The 23,285-nt window shown below is 34.9% G+C and overlaps 1 protein-coding gene across 1 annotated transcript; it reads right to left on the bottom strand.

Annotated features, from left to right (window-relative positions):
• Nucleotides 1-4,290: 4,290 nt before the first annotated feature.
• CENPW (centromere protein W) lies at nt 4,291-14,032 on the bottom strand. The gene is made up of 3 exons (XM_049771158.1): nt 13,907-14,032; nt 6,959-7,072; nt 4,291-4,317 (listed from the first exon to the last, which is right to left on the bottom strand). The coding sequence occupies exons 1-3, from the start codon at nt 14,030-14,032 to the stop codon at nt 4,291-4,293; spliced, it is 267 nt and encodes an 88-aa protein (XP_049627115.1).
• Nucleotides 14,033-23,285: the final 9,253 nt, after the last annotated feature.

Here is a 23,285-nt window from a genome sequence, read left to right as displayed (position 1 = left end):
AAACAAAACTGAAAGATTAAGAAAATTTAATCTTCAATAAGACTGCTAAAAATCCAAAAAAATGTTTAACATGCATGCACATGCATACATAAACATGTATGACCCAAATCACAGTATTTTTCTAAATGAGTTTGCTAGGATATGGAGTGAAAAGAGGGAGCCATGGGTCATTTGTAAAGGGATTCTCAGGCTAGTGCTAGGTTTGGCATTGTAACAGTGAATGCCTGAAACTGTTATTAAAAGCTTGCAAGGCACAATGCTTGAGAGAATATTTTTAGTTAAAAGAAAAATGAACGCAAGCAGCTAAGATTAATACACAATAATAGTAATGTTTCAGAGCTGCTTATCCCTTTAATCCTGAAGATATAATACTTCAATGCAGTAGATCTAAAGAGGCAACAACTATAGTTAAGTCAATAAATACAGTAAGTTTTATTGATATTTAGAAATATTAGATACAGAAACAGATTACTGAAATTGAGATCACAGCTATAAAGTGTAAAATGCGTAGATGATTAATTTTGACAAAGTATCTAAAAAAGAACAAGGAAAGCCTCTTCAATAATAGTGCTGACATTAAAATAGGGAAATCTTACCTGTGCAAACAAGTTCTTATCTAATAGAGATAGGAATACGCAAATTTTATATTGCAATGGGGACCTTACACCCTGAACATTTGTGAGTCGCTTGGCTTAGGCTTCAGAAGATCGGACATTAACCATTCACCCCTGAACCTTGGATACAATCTATGGAAACAACCACAGTTTTCTGCAGCATCACCAGGAATTGAACTTCTACTAGGGAAGGCCCTATTGTTGCCCTGGCATGAACTTACTCCAGAGAGGGTTGTTTTTTTTTTTAATATAATTTTTATTTTGATCATAGTGGCTTACATATTGTTGACAATATTATTTTAGGTACATATTTACATAAAATCAAGGGGGATTCCCATCACCAAATTGTCCTCCCTATACCTCCATTTTTGTCCTCCCTCCCATTTCCTCTTCCCTCACCCCCAGGGTGGCTAGAATATGTGTTCCCCTCTGTATCTGACCTACTACTTAGTAGTCTTGCACCTGTTTGGTCTTGATGTCTCCCTTATTTCCCCCTCTAACTGGAGGCAGGACTAGCTAGTTCAAGATGCATGGTTTTGTTTGAAAAAGAAAAAAGTAATAAGCTGGGGTAAGAGTCTAATACGCCGAAAATGGGCGGAATCCTTCTAGGGGCTCTCTTCAACGATTTGAGAGATGAAGGAGATAAAGAAGGTGAAACACTCCACCAGTACCAAAAGAACTGTCAAATATCCAGTGAACATTCCAGCTATATCGATTAGCACCACAAAAAAACAAACAAAAAAACAAAACAAAGAAAAAGACAACCAAAAACAAAAACAAAAACAAAAAAAACAAACAAAAAAAATGCCATGGTCTTGAAATAAGAAACATGGCATAGCACATAAAGAAAGAAAGGAAACAAAGAGAAAAAAATAAGTATAACTGGGGACAACAATTTCAATAATCACACCCAGAGAAATCGACCAAAGATAGACAGGTAAGTAAAAATAATAATAATAATAAATAAAGATAAAAAATAATATATAAAAAAATAACCAAGGTTTTGTGCTTTTTGTATTTTTGTTTTTTCCCTCCTGCCCTGGCACAGTAAATATTGGGGTCATTCGAAAAGGAATTCATTTGGCCTAAGAAATATGGGGTTTCTCCGTCCTTGGAGTATATTGTCATGGGATCAACTATAGACTCTGTTTAGGATCATTTACTCTCCCGGTGGTGCTTTTGTGGTGTGTGGAAGACTTCTGCTCTGTCCTGGGTGATACAATCAGACCTCTGTGTCTAGCGGTCTCAGTATCTGCATGGATCCTGAGGTGGGACTTATGATGAAGTCAGTCTTTGTGGTTCTAGAGGTTCTGTTCCCTCAGTGTCATTTTAATCCATCTTCTGTGGTTGGAGATCTTGGTCTTTGTGCTGAACCTAGGATAGTGTCTTTCTTTGTGCTTCCAGAAGCCCCATTCCGTTACAAATGTCTCTGCCAGACCTTTGGAACTGGGGATCATGATTATTGTGTAGGTCATAGTTCAAACCCTAAACTAGGGCTTTTTTATTGGTCCCAAGATATATACAGTCTGGTCTTGGTTCTAGCAGTCAGTCATCTGTAAATCACGATCTTGGCTTTTGGGCCTACCAAAGGGTGACAAGTCTTCTGGTTTTGTCCAGAGAGGGTTCTTATGACATGCTGGCAACTTGGTAACAGCAATAACCTAATGGTGAGATGAAACCAAAAGATGTTCCATGTCACCCTGACTTTGACATAGAATCTGTACAGAAACCAGGATCTCTAACTACAGAAATCTGACAGCAACAACCATGATTGTTAAGAGCTTTTACTGGGACCAGAGAAAGACTTTGGGGTTGGACAACCTAGTATGCCTGCAGCCTGGAGTTCATCTTCTGCCAGGATAGTTCATGGGTAAGGTCTCTGTTTTTAGGCCAAAGATTTTCCCTTTCTATTTCTCCCATATTTTGCCGTGTCCATGCAAACAATTGACACACACACACACACACACACACACACACACACACAATTTTTATTGCATTTTTTATCTCTTATCTTTAAAAAAAAGAGCTTACTAAACCTTCTGCTATTTGTATCAATGACTTCATTGGAGATACAATAATTACACTAATCAAAGAAATCAGAGTATCCCAAATTTGAGGTGTACATTACCCAGAGCCAAAAAGCCAGATGGGTATGACCAAAATAGGCTAAAATAGAAAAATTCCAAGATACCATAATCAAAATTATGAAAGTCCATGACAGAGACAAAATACTGAAGGTTGCAGATTAAAGAAGGAACTTACATACAAAGGAATTCCATTAAGAATCACAGTAGAGCAAATGAGACTTTATAGGCAGAGAAGAGTTAAATTAAATGAACACCTCACCAGAACTACTAGAAAGATTATCATTCTTATTTGAATGACGAACAAGCAACAAAAATGACCAACAGCTTAGACAATTTATAGTATTAAATGCATTACTCATTTGTTTGCTGGAAAACTAAACAGTAAATAACAAGTCTTCCCAAACTCATATAGAGTTTAACCCATTACTGCCAGGCATAACAAGGAGTTTTTCTAAGGTACAAATAATGTCCTAAAATCTGTACAAATGAAAAGGTAAAAGAAATTAGAAAAGCCAAAGCAACTCTGAAAAAAAATCTAGTGGAAGGATTAACTCTGATTTCAACATATAACCACATTAATAAAGACTCTGATCTTATATTAAGTGAAGTACTAAGCTATACATAAACAAAAACAATTAATAGATGATTTCCTTAATATGTTGTGTAAAGGAATTAACATGACCAGGACACCAAAAATAACAAAGGTAGGCCAAACAGTGACTCTAGATTACAGAAATGTAACTTCCAAGGAAGAAGAGAAATGGAAAGGGGAAGTGATGATGATCTAGAAATAACACAGGGCAAACTCACAGGCCTTGGGCCTGTTTGTCAGATAGAAACAAGATAGATGTATACATCCAACCCACTAGACCCAATACTTCCATAGTCTTGAGACTCAAACTAAAAAGATTAAAATTTACAATGTGCTTGTCAAGAAGATAGGTTGTGGGTGGGAAGGAAGCTGGGACTTTAACGTAGGGATGTGGACACTGGTAGTGGAGACTGGAATTCCCTTGGAACATTATATGTATGAAATTATATCATCAACAAAACTGTAAATCGGTGTCAAACAAAAGAGAACAAAAAATAAAGACTATTACTGGTGGAAACAACATAAATACATAAATAAAAAAATAATCCACAAAATTAAGGCCAATTTGTGGCAAAATAAAATTATAAGGAAAAGATAATATTTTCAAAAGAAATGGTGTTTCTTTTGATACGAGAATATATAAAATGTACCTAGATATTTTTCCAGTCCCATAGAGATTAGATTAATTCAACAGTTAATTTTTGCAATATCTATTTAATCAATTCTACAGAATTACCTATACTCAACTTAGATTTCATTTCTGATATTATTTGCCGTGGCAATAAAATGTAAGCAAACTAAATCAAAGATGTATGAAGCATAATGTACACAACAAAAGTTCTGAGGCTTTATTCATTTTAGATATTCTAGGAAAAATGTGTACAAATACACAAATTTTACAATTAGTTAATACTTAATCATAAATAATATGAAGTGATTCATAAACATTATCACCTAAAATACATCAAATGTTTTACAAAAGTGACTCCAGTGACTTCTAACCCTTGCTCTTCTTTAGAATTACCTGAAGGAAGAAGAAAGAAATGAAGATTTATATTAAACCTTTGACAAAAATAATTTCTAAGTAAAACATTAAATAGTCCTATGCTTATAATATACAAGACTGAATTTACAGAAACCAATTTGAAGATGTCTGGAGAATCCTTTACCTTGCAACTAATATAGATTTTTCTAAATTAGCCTGTCTCTCAAAGATATAAAAAGATTCTCAAAATCTGTTGTATAATAGCTTTAACAGTTAACTAAAATAACTTCTAAACACTATTTTCTTCAATTGTTTCTTTGATTGTCAAAGTATTCAAGTGAATAGTTTCTAACTTAAGTTTTGTACACAAGAAGTCAAAAAATGCTTCAAATATGAAAATCCTACTATGTCAAGCATTTAATAAATAAAATAAAATATTTACTGCTATATAAAAAATGTTTGGGGTTGGCATTATATCAATATAGAGAACATGATTAGTCATAGGCTGAAGAGTTTGTTACATAGATATTTTCCAAACTACATAGCCCTTAGGAGAGAAAATATGAGAGAGGAAGCACTTTTAGACCAAAATATTTCCAAAAACTTTATTTTATGAGTTTGGAGCCACAACCAGTAGTATTTAAGATTTATTCCTGGTTCTAATCTCAGGGGTCACTCTTGTTTGGGGTCCTCAGGACTATGTACAGTGCTAGGGATCAAACAGGGTTCTGAGCATAGCAAATGTCTGGACTACTACTCTCTCTGGCCCGATTTCCAGAACATTTTTAAAAACTTTTTTTAAGATAAGCAAACCTATGATTTAGAAATAAAACAAACCCTACATTGAAAACACACAAATTACTGTATTTTACATACCATAAGACACACCCAACCACCAAATGTCTGTGTGGCTTATGGAGCAAATACCACCTGGAGCTGAAGCCTGAGTGCAGGAGAGGAGATCATATACTAACCACTTGACGTAACCACGATGTTACGCCCCCTTTATTGCAGACATACCACATTGTACAAGCAATCAGGTTAACACACTTTCATGGTCATATAGAGAGCTTTCTTTTAAGACTACTTAATCACTGCTGTGACATTTTTGCTATTTCTCTCTTATTCTTTCCCTCCTCGCTGCTGTGACTTTCTTTTAATGAAAAAGTATTTAAAAAATGTTTTTTTAATATAAAAAAAAAAAAGTTAGCTTAAATGTGTTTAACCAGCTGTGGACTGGCATATTGTAAATACGCTTTGGCCTTGCAGGCTGGTTGTTCTCAACCGTTGTCTCCTGACGGCATCTCGCATTTGCCTTGCATGTGGCCTACCCGGGACGAGCCTATGTTAGAACACAGTATACATATGGTACTGAGCTGCCAGGAGGAACCTAAATGCCATGGGGTGTGGCCCAAAAAACAAATAAATAAAAAACTACATGGGAAAGTCATTTTTATGCCTACTTATTATTTCAAAATGAAGACTGGTTATTTCAAAATAAAGACCCGAACAAAAAGGAAAAAAGTTTAAACACCTACTAAAATTAACTATCAAAAATTAAGTCTCTCATAATTCATCACCTACCAAACATAGCTGCCAATTAATTACTTACATATTTTATAGGAAATAAGCTCTCTATAAAACAACATTGTAACTGTCCAAACAGGTATAATGTTAAACTTATTCGATATCAGAAGCTTTTTATGGAGAGGTATTTATTAACATCAAGTGGGAATAATGATCTCAGAGCATACATAAAAAAAAATTCTGTCACAGGCATCACTCATTCAAATTTTATCAGAATATCAATAAGAAGCAATTTCCCCTTATCTATATGATCCATCAATTAATCTCAAAATTAGGAAAAATATGATTAGGGCCGGAGCAGTGGCTCAGCAGTAGGGCGTTTGCCTTACACATGGCTGACCTAGAATGGACTGCAGTTCGATCCCCTGGCATCCTATATGGTCCCCCAAGCCAGGAGGGATTTCTGAGTGCTTATCCAGGAGGAACCCCTGAGTTTCAATGGGTCTGGGCCCCCCACAAAAAAGAAAAAATATAATTATAAAAATTGAATTGACCAAGGATAGTTTAATAAATTTAATGCGATGAATTTTTTCAAATACAATAACCTCCTAGTAGAAACCATAGACTAAAAATAATTTATTTCCCCTATCTTCGAAAAGTATATAAGAAGTATGTGAGCTGATGTCAATCTTACCATTTAAAAATTTACCTCTAATTAAAACATACTAACATGAAGAGCCAAGTATCAGATTCTGTCAACAAAGAATAAGGACTCTAAATTAGACAGTGGTACTAAATTCCACCCTATATAATAATTACTCCCCCACCCAAAGGTAAATGTGGTAAAAGATTATGTGTCAGAGTGAGAAGATTATAAAGAGAGGGCAACTATGCAGTGAAATATAATTAATAGCACAAACAAAAAACAGAATTGTGTGAATGTTAGATCTCAAAGGAGAATGAATGTTTATTCCCTTTGTGAGTGACAGGGCTCCCTCATTTGTCACAGAGCTTTGAAATTTCATGTAAGATATTACACAAAAATATTAAGGGATATATCCAAATGCAGATTTGCCAAGATAATGTCTCAAACATATATACACCAAGGTATGTTTAAAGTTAATTCTGGTCAAGAAAAGACATTTAGATTTACCTTTGCTGCATTAAGTATGTGTTCAGTTTTAATGATTCCACACTTATTCTCACAGGCTTTTATCCTGGATTCTTCCGCTAGTCGATGAATAAACAATAAACAGTTCAGGTGCACCTTTAAAAAAAAATTCCAAAAAATATTTAAACTCAAACACTAAAACTTGGAAATAACTTAGAAGTCTCCAATCTTCATGTTGTAGCCTTCATAATTGTATTTATTTAAAGTAGCAGAAAACTTAATTTAATATAGGTCCATCTTTTTCCCCACACAAGATAGTTAGGGCTTTATCTAAAAATAAAAGTAAAGAGCAAAGTCTAAGGAGGACAGACGGTCAAATAAGATCATCTACTTCATCCCCTATATGAACATGCCTGAATATTTTCTGCAGTTTCTTGCATATTCTTAGAGACATAAGTACTATACTTAAGAAAAAATGCATGATTATTTGGACTATTTGAATATATAAAATTATATTTTGCTAAATACTTTAAATTTACGATCAAAATCAGAAAGTGCTACTCAATCTAATGCACATACTTTGAAAACAGTCCAACTAAAATACAAAGTTTAGTCAACAAAGAAGTAAATTGTGATCCTATTTCAACTCCATTCTAGGATCACATATCATATACTTTTAAATACTGGAACAGGGCTCCCATCCCTTGCAGGGTGCCTAAAGGCACTATCAATTTAGGTCTTTTTAGATAGCATCTCTAACATTTTCTTTGGCCATTTATACAGCATAATGTATGTGTTTTGCAGTTAAAAGATTAAAACATGATAGCTAATAATCTCCACTCCATGCACACAGTTCATTAAATATTAAAGAATTAGGTAATGTGTTCTTTAAGTCATGGGGTATTTTTAATTTTTTTATATTATATAGAAATTCTTAGATTATGGTCAAGATTATTTGAAAATATGGTATATTGATACAGTGATAAACTATCTTCTTTAATTTTCATAAGGACTTTTTTTTTTTTTTTTTTTTGGTTTTTGGGCCACACCCGGGGATGCTCAGGGGTTACTCCTGGCTGTCTGCTCAGAAATAGCTCCTGGCAGGCATGGGAGACCATATGGGACACCGGGATTCGAACCAACCACCTTTGGTCCTGGATCGGCTGCTTGCAAGGCAAACACCACTGTGCTATCTCTCCAGGCCCTTCATAAGAACTTTTAAGTAGGTGCTGGAATAGATAGCTCAGTGGCAGAGCACTTGCCCTACATGAGGCCCTGGCTTTGATTCCTGGTATGTGACCATACCCACATGCAGGCACATACATACACAAGCTTGAAGTACCCAACTCTTACTCTATACAAAACACCATCTCAATCTTTTTTCAACTTCCAACAATATTCTGTAGCAAAAACAGAATAATATGGCAAATTTTCCTCTTAAATTTCTACTTCAAAAGACAAATAGTTTCCAGATGTCTTTTGGATAAGTTCCAAATTCCTTAATATTATGTATCACATGACTAGCCTTTTCTGTTTTCATCTTTCACCTTTCTCAGTTTCCAGTTTTATACTAGATCTTTTGAACTTCTTTCAACAGTTGAATAAAACATTACCTACCTATTAGACTGAAAACTTCTCTAGAAAATCTAACTCTCCCAACATGTAAATTCATGCTTCCTATCACTTCCCGTAACAACTTTTTATCACTGCATATTATGCTATGATAAACTACATATATTATGCTGCAATTTATTACTTATCTTACACAATGGGCAAATCTATCTTTCTAAGTATTGTACACCAAGCAGATCAATAAGTAGGAAAAATCAATAATTATTGTACAAACAAAACATGCCTTTATATCAATGCAAATTGGGCAATAAAATATTTTAATCAGTTCTATGTGGAATATCATTTCCTCTCTATGAACATGAGCCTCAAATAAAGAGTCAAAAGATTATTTATAAAGAGATTTATTTCTTGTTGTTTTTTTTTCTTTTAAATAATGAGCTGACTTTCTGAATACACTTAAAAGGAGAGTCCTGGGCCAGAGAGATAACACAGCAGCACATTAGTAGGGCTTTTGCCTTGCAAGCAGCCGACCCAAGACCAATGATGGTTCAAATCTCGGCATCCTTTATGGACCCCCGTGCCTGCCAGGAGAGTTTTCAGAGCAGAGAGCCAGGAGTAACCCCTGAGCGCCTCAGGATGTGGCCCAAAAACAACAAAAAAGATATGGCTCCTGAAGCCTCTATAGCCTGGCAGGTCTGAAGGTTTGCAGGGCGACAGCAGAGACATTCACAAAGCAATAAGATGAAGTTCCAGTAGTCTTTTCTGTCTTATTTCACAGTCCTAACCTAACATATATGGGCTTCTTAGCCACTTCTCTGTTCCTTCCTTCTCTGGCTCACTTTGCCTCTGTCACCCTTTCAGTTGTTTCTTCAGGCTTCCTTGCTGACTGATTCCCTTTGCTGATGCTACAGCTGCTGCTTCATTGCTGATGCTAAATGCTTTGCTGACTCTCTTCTTCTTATCCCCTTTCTCTCCCCAGCAGCCACCGCTACCTGTCCATTCCAGGTGTGGGCAGTTCTGATCATTAAGGTGGGATAAATAAGAAGTTGAGGAGGAGATATCCACATTCTCTACTTTTTTTGTATTATTACAGAAGCATTATTAATAAGCCTAGAACATACAAATTTCTTTTCATAAGCTTCTCTAAACAAAATCACAAAAACATTTCTGCAGATAATACAGTTTGAAAATAAGCTGCTATGTAAGGTACACAATATAACATAGCAATTGGGGAACATTCACTAGGATAGCTGAGAACTTTCAAAACTCTAACATGCATTTCCCCAGAACTGTGCAAACAAGTATTAAAGTTAGATACAAATAGTTCCGTTTGCAGTGGGGCTTAGAACAAAACAGTAAGGTCCATACAGATAAGACACAATTTAACCAGCAAGAAAATGATCCATGAAAATAGTCAAGAAATTTAACCTGACCCAAAGTTAAGGTTGCTCTAAATTCTGAAAAACAGCTTCTCCTTTGTTAGTCTTCAGCTGGTCTTGTATCCTACATATTCTCAACCTTCACCTTCTGTGTTAGGATGCCAAGGTCGTCTAGGCTGGAATGGTCACTCATCTGGAATGGTTGCAGGAATTCACTCCCCTGCTACAAGTCCCTTTCCAAGGAGATTTCTTTCCAGCTTTTTTTTTCAAATCAGTGACCACTATTTGTACTTTGGGAGGCAGTGGTCCTTGGAAAAGGGACCTTTGGTAGGAGAAAGGTAGGGTGCCTAGGCCTCAGGATGGGGAGTCCAAATTTTCAGCTCTTCCCCCTTCATTTCTAGTGTATGACCAGCCTGAAGGAGCCTCTACCATGTTCAGAACAGACACCATGTGTGTTCTGAGCTCTCCATTCTCAGTCCAGCTTAAGAAAGCCATGACAAGCCCCCATAAGGTCAAAGCACTCACCATTGTTCCAATTTTATTCTTTTTATTTTTACTTTTTTTGGTTTTTCAGGCCACACCTGTTTGATGCTCAGGGTTACTCCTGGCTAATTGCTCAATTGCCCTTGGCTTGGGGGGACCATAAGGGACGGCGGGGGATCGAAATGCGGTCCTTCCTTGGCTAGCTTATGCAAGGCAGACACCTTCCTCTAGCGCCACCTCATTGGGCCCTCCAATTTTATTCTTGGATTCAGGGTTCAAGTCACATCCCTGTACAGGCGCCAGTTGTAAAAATCACCCCCACACACATCTCCAAGCCCAAGTGCAGGAGTCTGAATCAGCATTGCACAAGAAATAATCCAGACCAGGCTGAAGGTGAAACACGTGTAGCCTGGCCGTCTTCTACCTAGTATGGACCTTGCTGCCTGCCAAAACCACTGGTTTTTATTGAGTACAGAGATCACCTCTGGGTGGGGCAGTAAGACAATTTTTGTTTTGGATGAAACCAAGTTGTAAACAAACAGGTACAATGAAACAAATACAGATACAAAGGAACCAGGAATAAACTTTGTTTTAGGTAAAATAAGGTGTAACCCAACAGCATACAACAGTTAAAATCAAGAGAACCATAAAGTATATTTAGGTGTTCACTGTGCAATATTTCTTGAATATTTTATCTCAATAGATCAAAAGAGACAGTGTCTTGCCTCTGTCACGCACAAGCCTCCAATAACACCAAATATATGAACAGTATTACTCAAATGATAAATCTATTAACCGATTCATCAAGAGGGACAGATATCCTCAGTTGTACTAACCTTGGGATATATAATCAATCAAGGAAGTAAAACATCCCAAAAATTGAAAAAGAACAATAAATATTACAATGAATAAATATTAGAAAAGACACCAACCCATATAGCTACTGTGTATTTCCAAAGTTAATTATACACATTCCGAATGTTATCATGTTTAGCAAAAGGAATACATAAGTTACCAATTAAAAGTACTCAGGCTTTGACCAGCATCTCATATAATCCCAAGCTTCCCAGGAGTGATTTCTGATTGTAGAATCAGGAGTAACTCCTGAGTGCCAATGGGTGTGCCCCAAAACAAAAGCAAAACCAAAAATTCTCAGACCAGTGGGAAAATCAAATCTATATATTAAGGACACATGTGTAGCAACAGCCAATGGAAGACAAGTTTGATTTTAGAAGATTAAGACAACTTCACTGAGGAAATGGCATTTGAATGTCTGCATTAGAAGAACTGGAGTTTTCTAAGTGGAGTGGAGTGAGGACATATCAGACAGAATAATATCATGTACAAAAGACAGAAACTAATTGTGTTAAAGAAAGGTGATGCAAAATGAGATGAATAATACAGTTCCCCCCTTTACATTACATACCAAAAAAAAAAAGTTACATACCACAATGAAACAGTGCCCTTTGTTCTAACAACTAAATTATTACTCAATGTTATTAGTCATTAATATTTAATAATTAGTTGGTGACTTTTAGTCTGATCTAGCCTAACTGCTGTCAAGTTCACAGAAAAGGAAATCAAAACATAACACCTTAGTTTTAATTTTAAGTATTCGTGTGTAAAATGTACCACTCCTGGCTATGATTTTCAACTGTCTATTGTGAGAGAAAATCAAAAAGCAAAGAAACCAAGTTGATGACAGCATATACAAGACAGTGAAGAAAAATTAGGAAAAGCCAAAAACAACCATACACTCAGGATAGCCAAAAGGTTTATTTCTCTACAAAAGTTTAGAAATTCAAGTCCACTTCCTTCCCAGGCCACTTTGATTCCACTCCACTAGGGAGACCACCTATCTAAAGGTACCCTGGGCAAGTATTAATGCCAGAGGAAAGAGAATATTTAAAATTTCTGACAACTGATCTTTAACAGCTGTTAGTATCTTGGATTCTAGACCAGATACATTTCCTTATCTTCCCTTTAGCCCACCCACCCAGCACCAATGGAAATTCCAGACTAAACTATCCTAAATTGTTCTGCCAATCAGTTTCACATGAACCTAATTCACCTATGCCACTTCTCTTACCACTATGGGAAACAGAGAACAGGAAATGGCTGAGGAAAGTGTCAACCAATATCCAGAATCCAGAAATCCAGAAAGCAACAAAATGAACAGGAAGGATTAGGAATACTTGGTGGGGAGCTCTGAGTGGGGGGTGCTTGGGCTCCGGTGACCAAATAAAGTGACATGAGGCCACAGCTGTTTAAAAGTCTAGTAAGAGAAAGATAGCAAGTAGGCAACACATGGTAAGCAGAAGAGAAATGAGGATGCTGGGGGTGGGGGGTGGGGTTTGAGATGTAGCTTAAAAGTTGACTAATGAAACCAATTTCTTATCTTGATCTCCTGGAAATTAAGTGCCCACATAAATTCCTTCTCGTAATCAAAACATGTCCTTTACTCTGTGACAGACCAAAGGATATGTTCCATTCTTTTAAAGCTAGGGAAACAGTGGGCATTCTACTTTATGTTCAGGTATTTAAGACAAAAACATTCAACATAAAAGACAAAAAAAAAAAGCGATTCAGGTGAACATCAATATCACCATAGCGACTGCAGTATCTCGATTTGAAACCTAACCTAATAGGTCTTTTTCTTTTACTATTTCAGAAAAAACTAATTCACAGTTGAGAGCAGTCTTACTGACAAATAACTTTTGGCTCATGGCTTTCCGGCTAAGACACTAAATTAAAATGAGCAATATATTTAACATCCCAAGAAGGCTGCAGGCAGGAACACTCGAAGAGAGGTACTGAAAAGGTGTGTTAGTAGTGCGCCTTTTACAAAAAAAGCTACTTATTTTAATTAATTCAGACCCTGCCTGAATTTATTTTAAATATATATTTATTATATCTATTTTAAACATATATTTTAAATATATGTAATCTGTACATATAAATATAAATTATGTAAATGTATAGTTTTAATCATATAAATATATAATCATATAAATAAATATAAATCATGTAAATAAATTTATAATTTATATATTTAAATATTTGCTATATAACATATTAAATATATATTTATTATGTCATCTTTTTTAATTGTCTATTTAATTTGTACATATACATATAAATGATATAAATTAGTTAAATATATTTATAATATATGTAAATATATGTAAATATAATTATAAATAAATATAAATCATATAAATAAATTTATAATTTAAATATATATTGTAATACATGATATATTAAATATAGATTATTATTTCAAGCAATACTTGAAAGCTGGAAGTAGGAAATGAACGTTACGTTTTCTCTCCTTAAATTCATGCAGCACTAGATAAATATGGAACACATCACATTACCTATTAAAACCACGTCTGTCTCTCTTGGCGGACCCTAACCCCACCGAGAGTCTGGACTCTGGGGAGGAAACCTGCGTGGTCCTGGTTGACAAAGTCCTGCCAGCGGAGAGACCTAGATTCCTGCAAGAGGCAAACGAGCGCGTCCAGATCCCCAGGCCCTGCGCCACCCCGACACTCACCAGTAAATCTGCGCACTTCTCGAAGCGCAGCTGAGGCTTCCGCTGCTTGAGAAGGCGCCTCAGAAAGCCGCGGGGCGCCTTCCGCTTGAGCCGCTTCCTCCGGGAAACGGTGGTGGAGGGCGCCATCCTCGCCTCGCAGGTAGGAGTGCTCGTAACTGCCCGGGTCCCGCCGGCACCTCCCGGAAGCTCACGGCGGCTGGAAAGCAAACAATAAAACAAAAAACCAAATCAGCTTCCAGACGCTTCTGCAAGCCCCAGCAGAAAAGCAAGACGGAGTTTTGAATTCACCGCCAATGGCGCGCGCCAGGCGCGCGATGGTGACGTCAGCGAGGCAAGCCCCGCCCCGGCGGTGCTGCTCTGCCAATCGCGAGCACCCGCCGGGAGGTTCAGTGGCGTCACAGGAGGCGTGGCTTTCTTGGGCCTGTCCGTCAAACCTGTTAGTGCCTCTAGTCTGTAGCTAAGCTAGTGATGGGGGTATTGTGGGAAAGTTTGGTATGCTAAAACAACTACACACTAACTTGAGAGCTCAAAACGGCACAAATTGAATCACCTTTCAGTAAAAGTCTTCAAATCAAGGGTCAACGACGCTGCCTTTCTTCTGGAAGTTCCCAAGCATACTGATTTCACTGTACTTGTCAACTTTTAGAATTCCTTCTGATTTTTGGTTTCAAAGGGCTGGCAGAAGGGAAGGTGATTTAGCTCAGCTGTCTTGCCTTGTATTATGTGGGATCCTGGGTTTCATCCATAGTATAATAAAAGGAAAAGAAAAAAAAGTAATCCTTTCCCTTTATTTTCATAGCTCATCATTCTGCCTACTATTTCCACCACATTCTCCCACTTTTATTTATTTTTTTAATTCTGACACTCCTGACCCTTTCTTTTAGGAACCCTGGCTGTTCTGTTTGACCTACAGAAATATTACTGATCATCTTTTTTTTTTTTATCAAATTCCTTAACTTAATCAAATTTGTAAAGTTCCTTTTTTTCTGTTAACTAACATTTTCATATATTTAGGATGGTAACTACTGGCTCTCTTCCTGGACTTAAATCAGTAGAAATTTATTCAGTGATGAATGCTTTACTCTATCTGTTCTAATCAATACAGAAGCAGCATGTGACTATTGAACATTTGAAATATAATTCCTATTGCTTTTTATTTAAACTTAACTAATTTACATATAATAGTCACATGTAATTAGGGATCTTATTGGATAGTAAAGAGAGCAAAGTAATACGTAATTCTAATAATTCTCGCCAACAATTTCATATATAGTTACGAGCTGGAGATTAGCATTCAAAGAAGATTTTTTAATTTATTTGCATTTTTCATAACTTTTACAATGTAAGTACATTTTTGTAAATTGTTTACATATTTAAAATTTATATTAGAGTATAATGGAAAATTGTTTTTAGTTCCTATAACAACATCTTAGACATTAAGCTATTTTATCTTAAGAATAGTAGAGTTTGATAAAGCTGATAGTGATACAATTATTTCTTTTAGGGGTCACATCTAGTGCTCAGTTCTTAGTCCTTGTTTTTTCCCCAGAGATCATTCCTGGTGGAACTTCGGTGTTTAAGTGACCATGTGCAATGACCAGAATGGAATTGACTTGGATTGCTGTGCAAGGAGAGGGTCATATCCCTGGATTGTCACTCTGGCTCAAAGAATTTTTTTTTTTTTTTGCAAGATAGAGTTGTCAAAGAGCTTGAATGACTCCAAATAATAAGGTTTATTTTGTTTTTTAAAAAAAAATTAAGTGAAAATTTAAGATATTGCGGCCATAGTGAAAGCACAGCAGGAGGGTGTTTACCTTGTACTCTGCTGACCCGGAACAGACCCGTGTTCGATCCCTGGCATCCCATATGGTCTCCCAAACCTGCCAGGAGCTATTTCTGAGCACAGAGACAGTAGTAACCCCTGAGCACCACCAGGTGTGGTCCAAAAACCAAAAAAGAAAAAAACATTAAGATATTATCTCTGTTTTATCATTTTCCATTTATGTTATAGTACCTTTAAATGTAAGAAAAGCATCTAAATTCTGCTTACTAAAAAAAGGTACCTCAAAAAGACTTAACTTTTTATTCATTACAGGATCAAGCACTGAAAAATCACATTACAACCTAAATATTAAAATACAATGCTCTTTAAAACTTTCATTTTTTCAATTGTTTTTTTTTTTCCTTAAAGAATTACATTGCCATGGTTCATTGGATTTAAACTTATAAGGGCAATTAGAACTTTAAAACACACATAAAGGATTTTTCCTGCAGAGTGTCATGAGAGATAATAACCTTTAACTCTAAATCCTAGAAATAATAGGTTCATCTAAATGGAAAAGTAATGATAGAAACAAAAGTAACAATGACACTAGGATGATATATAAAAATGTTATGCAAAAAGATATGAAAAAAATTAAAGAATAATGTACAAACTTAGGTATATGCATTCAGTTAACTATTTTATAGCTATATTTAAAGTAATATTTTGAATGATATTTTTAATAATAAGGTAGGAAGTCTAAAATAGCTCCAAGTGAGAAAAATGCATGTATACCACATTTACAGTAACATGAGTTCAAAAATATTGAAAGACACTGATGTGACACACATAAGACTCACAAAAGAAATATACAATATGTAAACATAGATTTTAGATCACTGAAATATCATATTTAAATGCTTAAAAATGTATTAAGTATCCAATTATACAATCATGTTCATTTGTCAATTTTTGGGGAGGCAATTGTTTTTTAAAATTAATGAGCAATTATTTATTTATTTATTTATTTATTTATTTATTTATTTACTTGAGTAGATATCTTCATTGGTATAGCACACTTATTATATTTGTGACACCTGCATTCTATTTCTGGCAAGGTTTCCCCTGCTCCCGACAGTCCTGTGTGGATCTTGTAGTTCATAAGCACAGCGTGGTATGGTCTCTATAAAAGAAACCATAAGGTTTTCCACATTTTAACTAATTCGTGTTGTATTTAGTGTTCAATATTTGTACTACTCTGCAAGTGTGGAATACATTAAGAAAATAGTAATATCAAATTTAATTCATATACTATTAATAAATTTGAATAATTCTAAGTGAAATTAATAATTAAATATACCATTGCTGACACACCTTTTTGTAGGATTAAAAAAGTATTACTGAAAGTATTAATAATAAATATATAAAGGTGAAAATTTTCACAAAAAATTGGACAAACTTTTGTTAGTCACTGAAAATATATTGATTATAATAGCCATAAAATTTAATTTAAAAATTACAGCACATGGGGTTGAAGCGGTGGCACAAATGGTAGGGCATTTGCTTTGCACACACCAACCTAGGAGAAACTGCAGTTCAATCCCTAGGCGTCCCATAAAATCTCCCAAGCCAGGAGTAATTTCTGAACACAGAGCTAGGAGTAACCCCTGAGTGTTACCGGGTGTGGCCAAAAATAAACAAACAAATAAATAATTAAATATTAAAAATATAAAAAAATGGCCAGAAGAAAATTCACAAAAATGTGAATAAATGGCTATCAATTTATGATCTTTGTTTCTACTTTTGCATATTTAACTTTTCTAAATTATTAAGATAACATTGGTTTAAAAAATTGCAAATATTGTAGATATAATTCACACCCCTTCCAAATATTTTACCATATTTCACTCACTATCAAAGTTTCAATAATCCTCCACTATGATCCATTGGCTTATTGTCAACTTCAATCTGTTCAACTTACCTTCTCTATAAACACTAGTTCTGAGGGTCAAATTCTAAGATTTGTTTAACTTTGGTTTTGTTAATATTCTTGCTTTCTTTATCTGACATATTAATTATTTTGGTATTTATTGTTCTCTGACTTAACATGAACTCTCCAATTCTAACCATATTGTTACTACAGCTATATTTTATAATTACTGATAGCTAGTAAAATTTCAATGTGCAAATTGAATCAAATTATCTTTATCCACAATTTGTTATTTGGCACATTGGTTGTTTCCAGATCTAAAGCATTGCTAGTAGTGTTACAATACACATTTGGGGTTCTTCTTCAAAGTATAATTTCTGGATAGTATAGTAGTTGCATCTTAACACTTTAAAATTATATCTCAACACTATTTCTATAGTGACTGAGACAGAAAAGTAAATGATGATTCCTTTTCTCCACAAACCTGCCAAGTGTTTGTCTATAGGTACATGGACAGATGCAATTTTTGCTGGTATGAGAATAATACTTCATTGTGATTTTAATTTGAACATCCTTAATAACCAGTGATGATGATCATGTTTTAAATTATTGGAAATACATAACTTTCCAAGACTAAATCAGAAAGAAACAGAAAATATGAAAAGGATAATCAGAAGTGACAAAACAAAGCATTAATAATATACCTCCTAAAAAGTTTATTATCAGATGGCTTTAGAGATTAATTTCAATAAATTTCAATAAATTAATTTCAATAAATCTTTTCAAAAATTGAATGGGGGAAATGGGGATACATCCAAATATATTTATGAGGTACATATTATGCTGATACCTAATCCAAAAAAGTTGCCCAGAACAGAAAACTTTAAGTCACTCCCTTTAATAAATATAGTTACAAAAAATCCTTAACAAAATTTAATAGGCTAAACAAATTTAATAACTCAGTAAAAGGATCAGTTATCATAATGAAGTTGGATTTATTAAATAAATTCGAGATTTTTTCAACATAAACAATCCAACTAATATAATATTACATAAAAAAATCAAGGTAAAATTATATAATTATATCAATATATATTGGAAAACATTTTTAAAATTCCACATCAATTTATGATAGTTCAACAAAATGAGGAGGACAGAGGTATATCAAAATATAAAAAGATAGATATTTTTAACATTAAAAAACAATAGGCATTGGGGCCTGTGGGGTGGCACAAGCAGTAAGGCCCAAAAACCAAAACCCAAAAACAAACAAACAGAAACAATAGCTACTGTTATACTGAATAGTAAAATTACTAAAAAAAAATTACCTAACCCAGAATAAGATATACATTTTAACCCTATTATTTAACATAGCATAGGAGCAATTAACATAAAAATGAAATAAAAGGTATTCACAATAAAAAGAAAAATGTTTTTTACTCTTTTTAGATGATTTTATAACATGCGCAGAAACCAATAAGTACTCCACTGAAAAGTAGTAGAAGAAGAAACTAAGAAAATGATTCTATTTCTAATTGCATCTAAAAGAATATAACACCTGGAGAAAATTTAATCATGATAAACTCTTGTATGAGAAAGCACAACAGTTAAAAATATAGAACATTGTTCAAAGGAACAGAAGAGAACACACACAAAAATAAAAAAAATATTATATATTAATGAATTGGAAGAATTGGCATTGTTAAAATTTGTCATCATACCTAAGCAATATATAGATCCAGTGCATTCCCTATCAATCTTTTTTAATTTAATAAAAATAAGAAACCTAAAATTTATATGGAACTACAAAAGATCCACAAATAGCTAATAAAATTCCAAAGAAAGAAATAATAAGGCAATTGAATGCCTTTGTTTTAAACTATATATTAGAGCAATAATAATTTGAAGGTGTGGTATAAAAATAAAGCAGGCACACAAATCAGTGGCACTGCATTTAATGCTCAGAAATAAAATTTAAAAAACACTGATAGTTTAACCATAACAAGGGAGTCCAGAGCATAAAATGAAGAGTAAAACTTTCATCAAAAAGTTTTCTAGAGGGCCAGAGCAGTAGCATAATAATAAGGTGTTTGCCTTGCACGTGGCTGACCCAGGACAGATCTCTCTGTTCAATTCTGGCATTCCATATGGTCTCCCAAACCAGGAGCGATTTCTGAGCATGTAACCAGGAGTAATCCCTGAGTGTCACTGGGTGTGGCCCAAAAACCAAAAAAGAACCCAGACATTTTATAATATAGAGGTTACTCCCACCCTGAACATGTGTCATGTGGACACAATTTAGAATCCATGTGATCTGAGAGTGAATGTCTAATCTGAGCCTTAGAGCCTAGACATAGAATGGGCACAGTTCCTGCAATAGCACCAGGAACCAAACTACCCCTGGGAAATTCCTAATACTGCTCTAGCACCAACTTGCTCCAGTTTTGATATGACATCCTGACACCAAGGAAACAGCAACAACTTGATATAAGAGCAGGTTGTCCTAACTAATCACCTAGCAGTAAGATTATATCAGAAGACACATAGTTCTTTGATCTGTGCAAAAACCAAGATCAGTAACAACAGAAGACTGATTTTGACAACTATGACTGGGCAGAACTTATCCTGGGACCAATAAGAAAGACCCTAGCCTAGGCTTTGATCTAGGATTTGTACAATAACCAAGATCTCTAAATCCAGGGGTCTGACTTTGTCAACTGAGACTAAGCAGAACTTCTAGAACCATAATGAAAGACTCCATCCTAGGCTCATCCTAGGATCTGTGCAAAAACCAAGACCACTAATTACAGAAGACTGATTACAACAATGAAGGAACAGAACTGCTAGAATCAAAAAGAAAGATGCTATCCTAGGCTTCATCCTATGACTTGTGCAAATACCAAGATCTCTAGTTAGTGGCCTGATTCTATCAGCCATAACTAACTGAAAGTTTCCTGGCACTATAAATTCCTCGGGGTGTGTAAAAGAGCATGTACAAAGCCTGTAATTATTCCCATGACAGTATGCTTTAATGTATTTTTTAGGCCAATGGAATTCCTTTTCTAATTTCCCCAATATTTACTGTGCCTATGCAAAACAAAACAAAGCAAAACAAACAAACAAAAAATCTTGCCACGCCAGTCCTCCTTCCTTTTTTCTTCTTTTTTTTTCTTTTGGTCTCATGGATATAGTTTGGTTGTCATATTTGTTGCTGTCGTGCTTCTTTGTAGTTGCTGGTTTTGGTCTTTTGTTTAATTTTTGTTTCTTTTTCTGTTTTATTTTTTGTTTTAGTTTTTTGGTTTTTGTGGCTTTTTTTGTTGTTTTTCTTCTTTATTTCCTTTCTTCTTTTTAAATTGATATTTATAACCTCTAGACAGACTTTTCCCAGTTTTTTTGTTTGTTTGTTTTGTTTTTCATTTTTTGTTTTTTTTGGGGGGTTTATTTTCTTTTTTCTTGTTCTTCAACAGAACAACATAATTTGAATCATCTTGTTCTGCCTCATAAATTGAGGGGGGAAATGAATGGCACCAGAATCAGTCGTCTGAACACTGAGTAGAAATAAAAAATGATCAGACTTAAACACCAAACCCAAAGTCAACAACAACAGAATCAATACCCAATCTTCAACCAGCTATACACAGAAGGAACCAGTTATACTAGCAGTCTGGAGGGCAAAGGAGAGGGATGCTATGAACAGGATTGGAAAAAGGAAAACACAGGTGGTGGGAATACCCCTGATTCAACGTTACTCTGTACCTTAAATATTACTACGACAGACTTGTAATTCATGTTGGTCACAATAAAACGTATTAAAAAAGTTTTCTAGAAAAACAATAATATAAAAAATAAGACTGAATTATGATTAAAACACAACTGAATTATTATGACTGAAAATGAACAACTTTGTAACTATGAATCTCATAGTAATTCACTTAAATAATTTATTTCTAATAAGACAATAAATACAATAATCCATATAATTAAAAATAAATTTTGTTTGTGTTTTCTTTGGGGGGGTCACACCTTGCAGCGCTCAGGGGTTACTCCTGTCTCTGTGCTCAGAAATTGCTCCTGGCAGGCATGGGGGTTCATATGGAATGCCAGAATTCAAACCACCGTCCATCCTGGATCAGCTGAGTCAAGGCAAATGCCCTATCATTGTGCTATCTCTCCAGCCCAAAAACAAAATTTAAAATGTAGTAAAGATTTATGTATAATACCTGAAACCATACATTCATGGAAAAAAAACCTAGGTAGTAACACTTCTACATTGACTTTAGCTATATCTCTCTTAACTTGTCTACAATAATGAAAGCAAATAAACCAGAATCATATAAAGAAAATGGGACTGCATCAAAGGAAAATTGTTCTGCACACTGAAAAAATAATCAACACAATAAAAGAGTTTATGCAAAAGAAAAAGACATTTATAAAGGATTTATGTAAAAAAGATTAATATGTAAAATACATAATAAATATCAACAGTAGCAAAACAACTTATTTGAGAAAGGGCATAAATTCTGAACACAATCTCCTCTAAAAGAATACATATAGTTGATTAACAGCAAAATATAAAGTATAAAATAAAAATATGCTTATTATTATTTATTATTAAGAATACCAAGTGAAAAAATTAGATATCAAATCTACAAATTTATAAAATGCACAAGAAAAAGTAAGTGTTGATTATGAACATACAGAAAGAAAACTCTTATCACTATTGGTGGAAATGTAAACAGGTGGAAGCCAGCCACTTTTTTTGGGGGGGGCCACACCCCGTGGTGCTCAGGGGTTACTCCTGGCTGTCTGCTCAGAAATAGCTCCTGGCAGGCATGGGGGACCATGTGGGACACCGGGATTCGAACCAACCACCTTTGGTCCTGGATCGGCTGCTTGCAAGGCAAACGCCGCTGTGCTATCTCTCCGGGCCCATCCAACCACTTTTAAAAATAATATTAATGGGGTCAGAGTGTTGGCTCAGCAGTAGGGCATTTGCTTACACAGGGATGACCTAGAATGGACTGTGGTTTGATTCCCTGGCATCCCATATGGTCCCCAAGCCAGGAACTATTTCTGAGTGCACAGCCAAGAGTAACCCCTGAGGGTCACGGGGTGTGGCCCAAAACCCAAAATAAATAAATATAATAAAAATAGTATTAATATTCATTTATAACATAATAAAAATAGTATGATTCAGAAATTTTACTTCTGATTACTTGTACCAAAAATAATATTTGTGGATATGTATTCAAAGTGCAGAAACAACAGTTAAATTTAAATAATCACCACTGTATACATTGCAGCATTATTTATAATATCTTACAGGTGATAAACTTAAGTGCCTCTCTAAAAATAAATGTATAATGATGTTTTATATATACATAATTGAATAATGTTCAGTATAAAATATTAAGTTCAATATAAAATAATATATTAATAAGTTATGATAACATTGATTTATCTATTGTTCTCAGTTAAATAAGTAAGATCAAGACAACATCCTATAATTACACTGTATTTAGAAAATGAAGGGGAGCCTGGAGCCTAGCAGTATGGGGTTTGGGAGGCCTCCGCCATGCTGGAGGCCTTCTTAACCAGGCCTGGAGGGGGGGTGCGGGACTTGGGTAACCCCAGCACCCCTCTGCCGCCTTGCTCTAGATCTCCAGGGCTTACCCTGGGCCACATGC

The sequence above is a fragment of the Suncus etruscus genome, chromosome 4 (assembly GCF_024139225.1).
Source record: "Suncus etruscus isolate mSunEtr1 chromosome 4, mSunEtr1.pri.cur, whole genome shotgun sequence".
NCBI classification, from domain to species: Eukaryota; Metazoa; Chordata; class Mammalia; order Eulipotyphla; family Soricidae; genus Suncus; species Suncus etruscus.
The sequence above is the reverse complement of the archived record's forward strand: the minus strand, read 5'-3'. Positions and strand labels throughout refer to the sequence as shown.

Excerpts from the sequence above, each read along its gene's own strand:
- CENPW (XM_049771158.1), bottom strand. The coding sequence starts at position 14,032 with ATGGCGCCCTCCACCACCGTTTCCCGGAGGAAGCGGCTCAAGCGGAAG. Across the intron at positions 7,073-13,906 it reads AGAAGTGCGCAGATTTACTG|GTGCACCTGAACTGTTTATT; the intron begins GTGAGTGTCGGG and ends TTTTTTTTAAAG. Across the intron at positions 4,318-6,958 it reads ACATACTTAATGCAGCAAAG|GTAATTCTAAAGAAGAGCAA; the intron begins GTAAATCTAAAT and ends TTCTTCCTTCAG.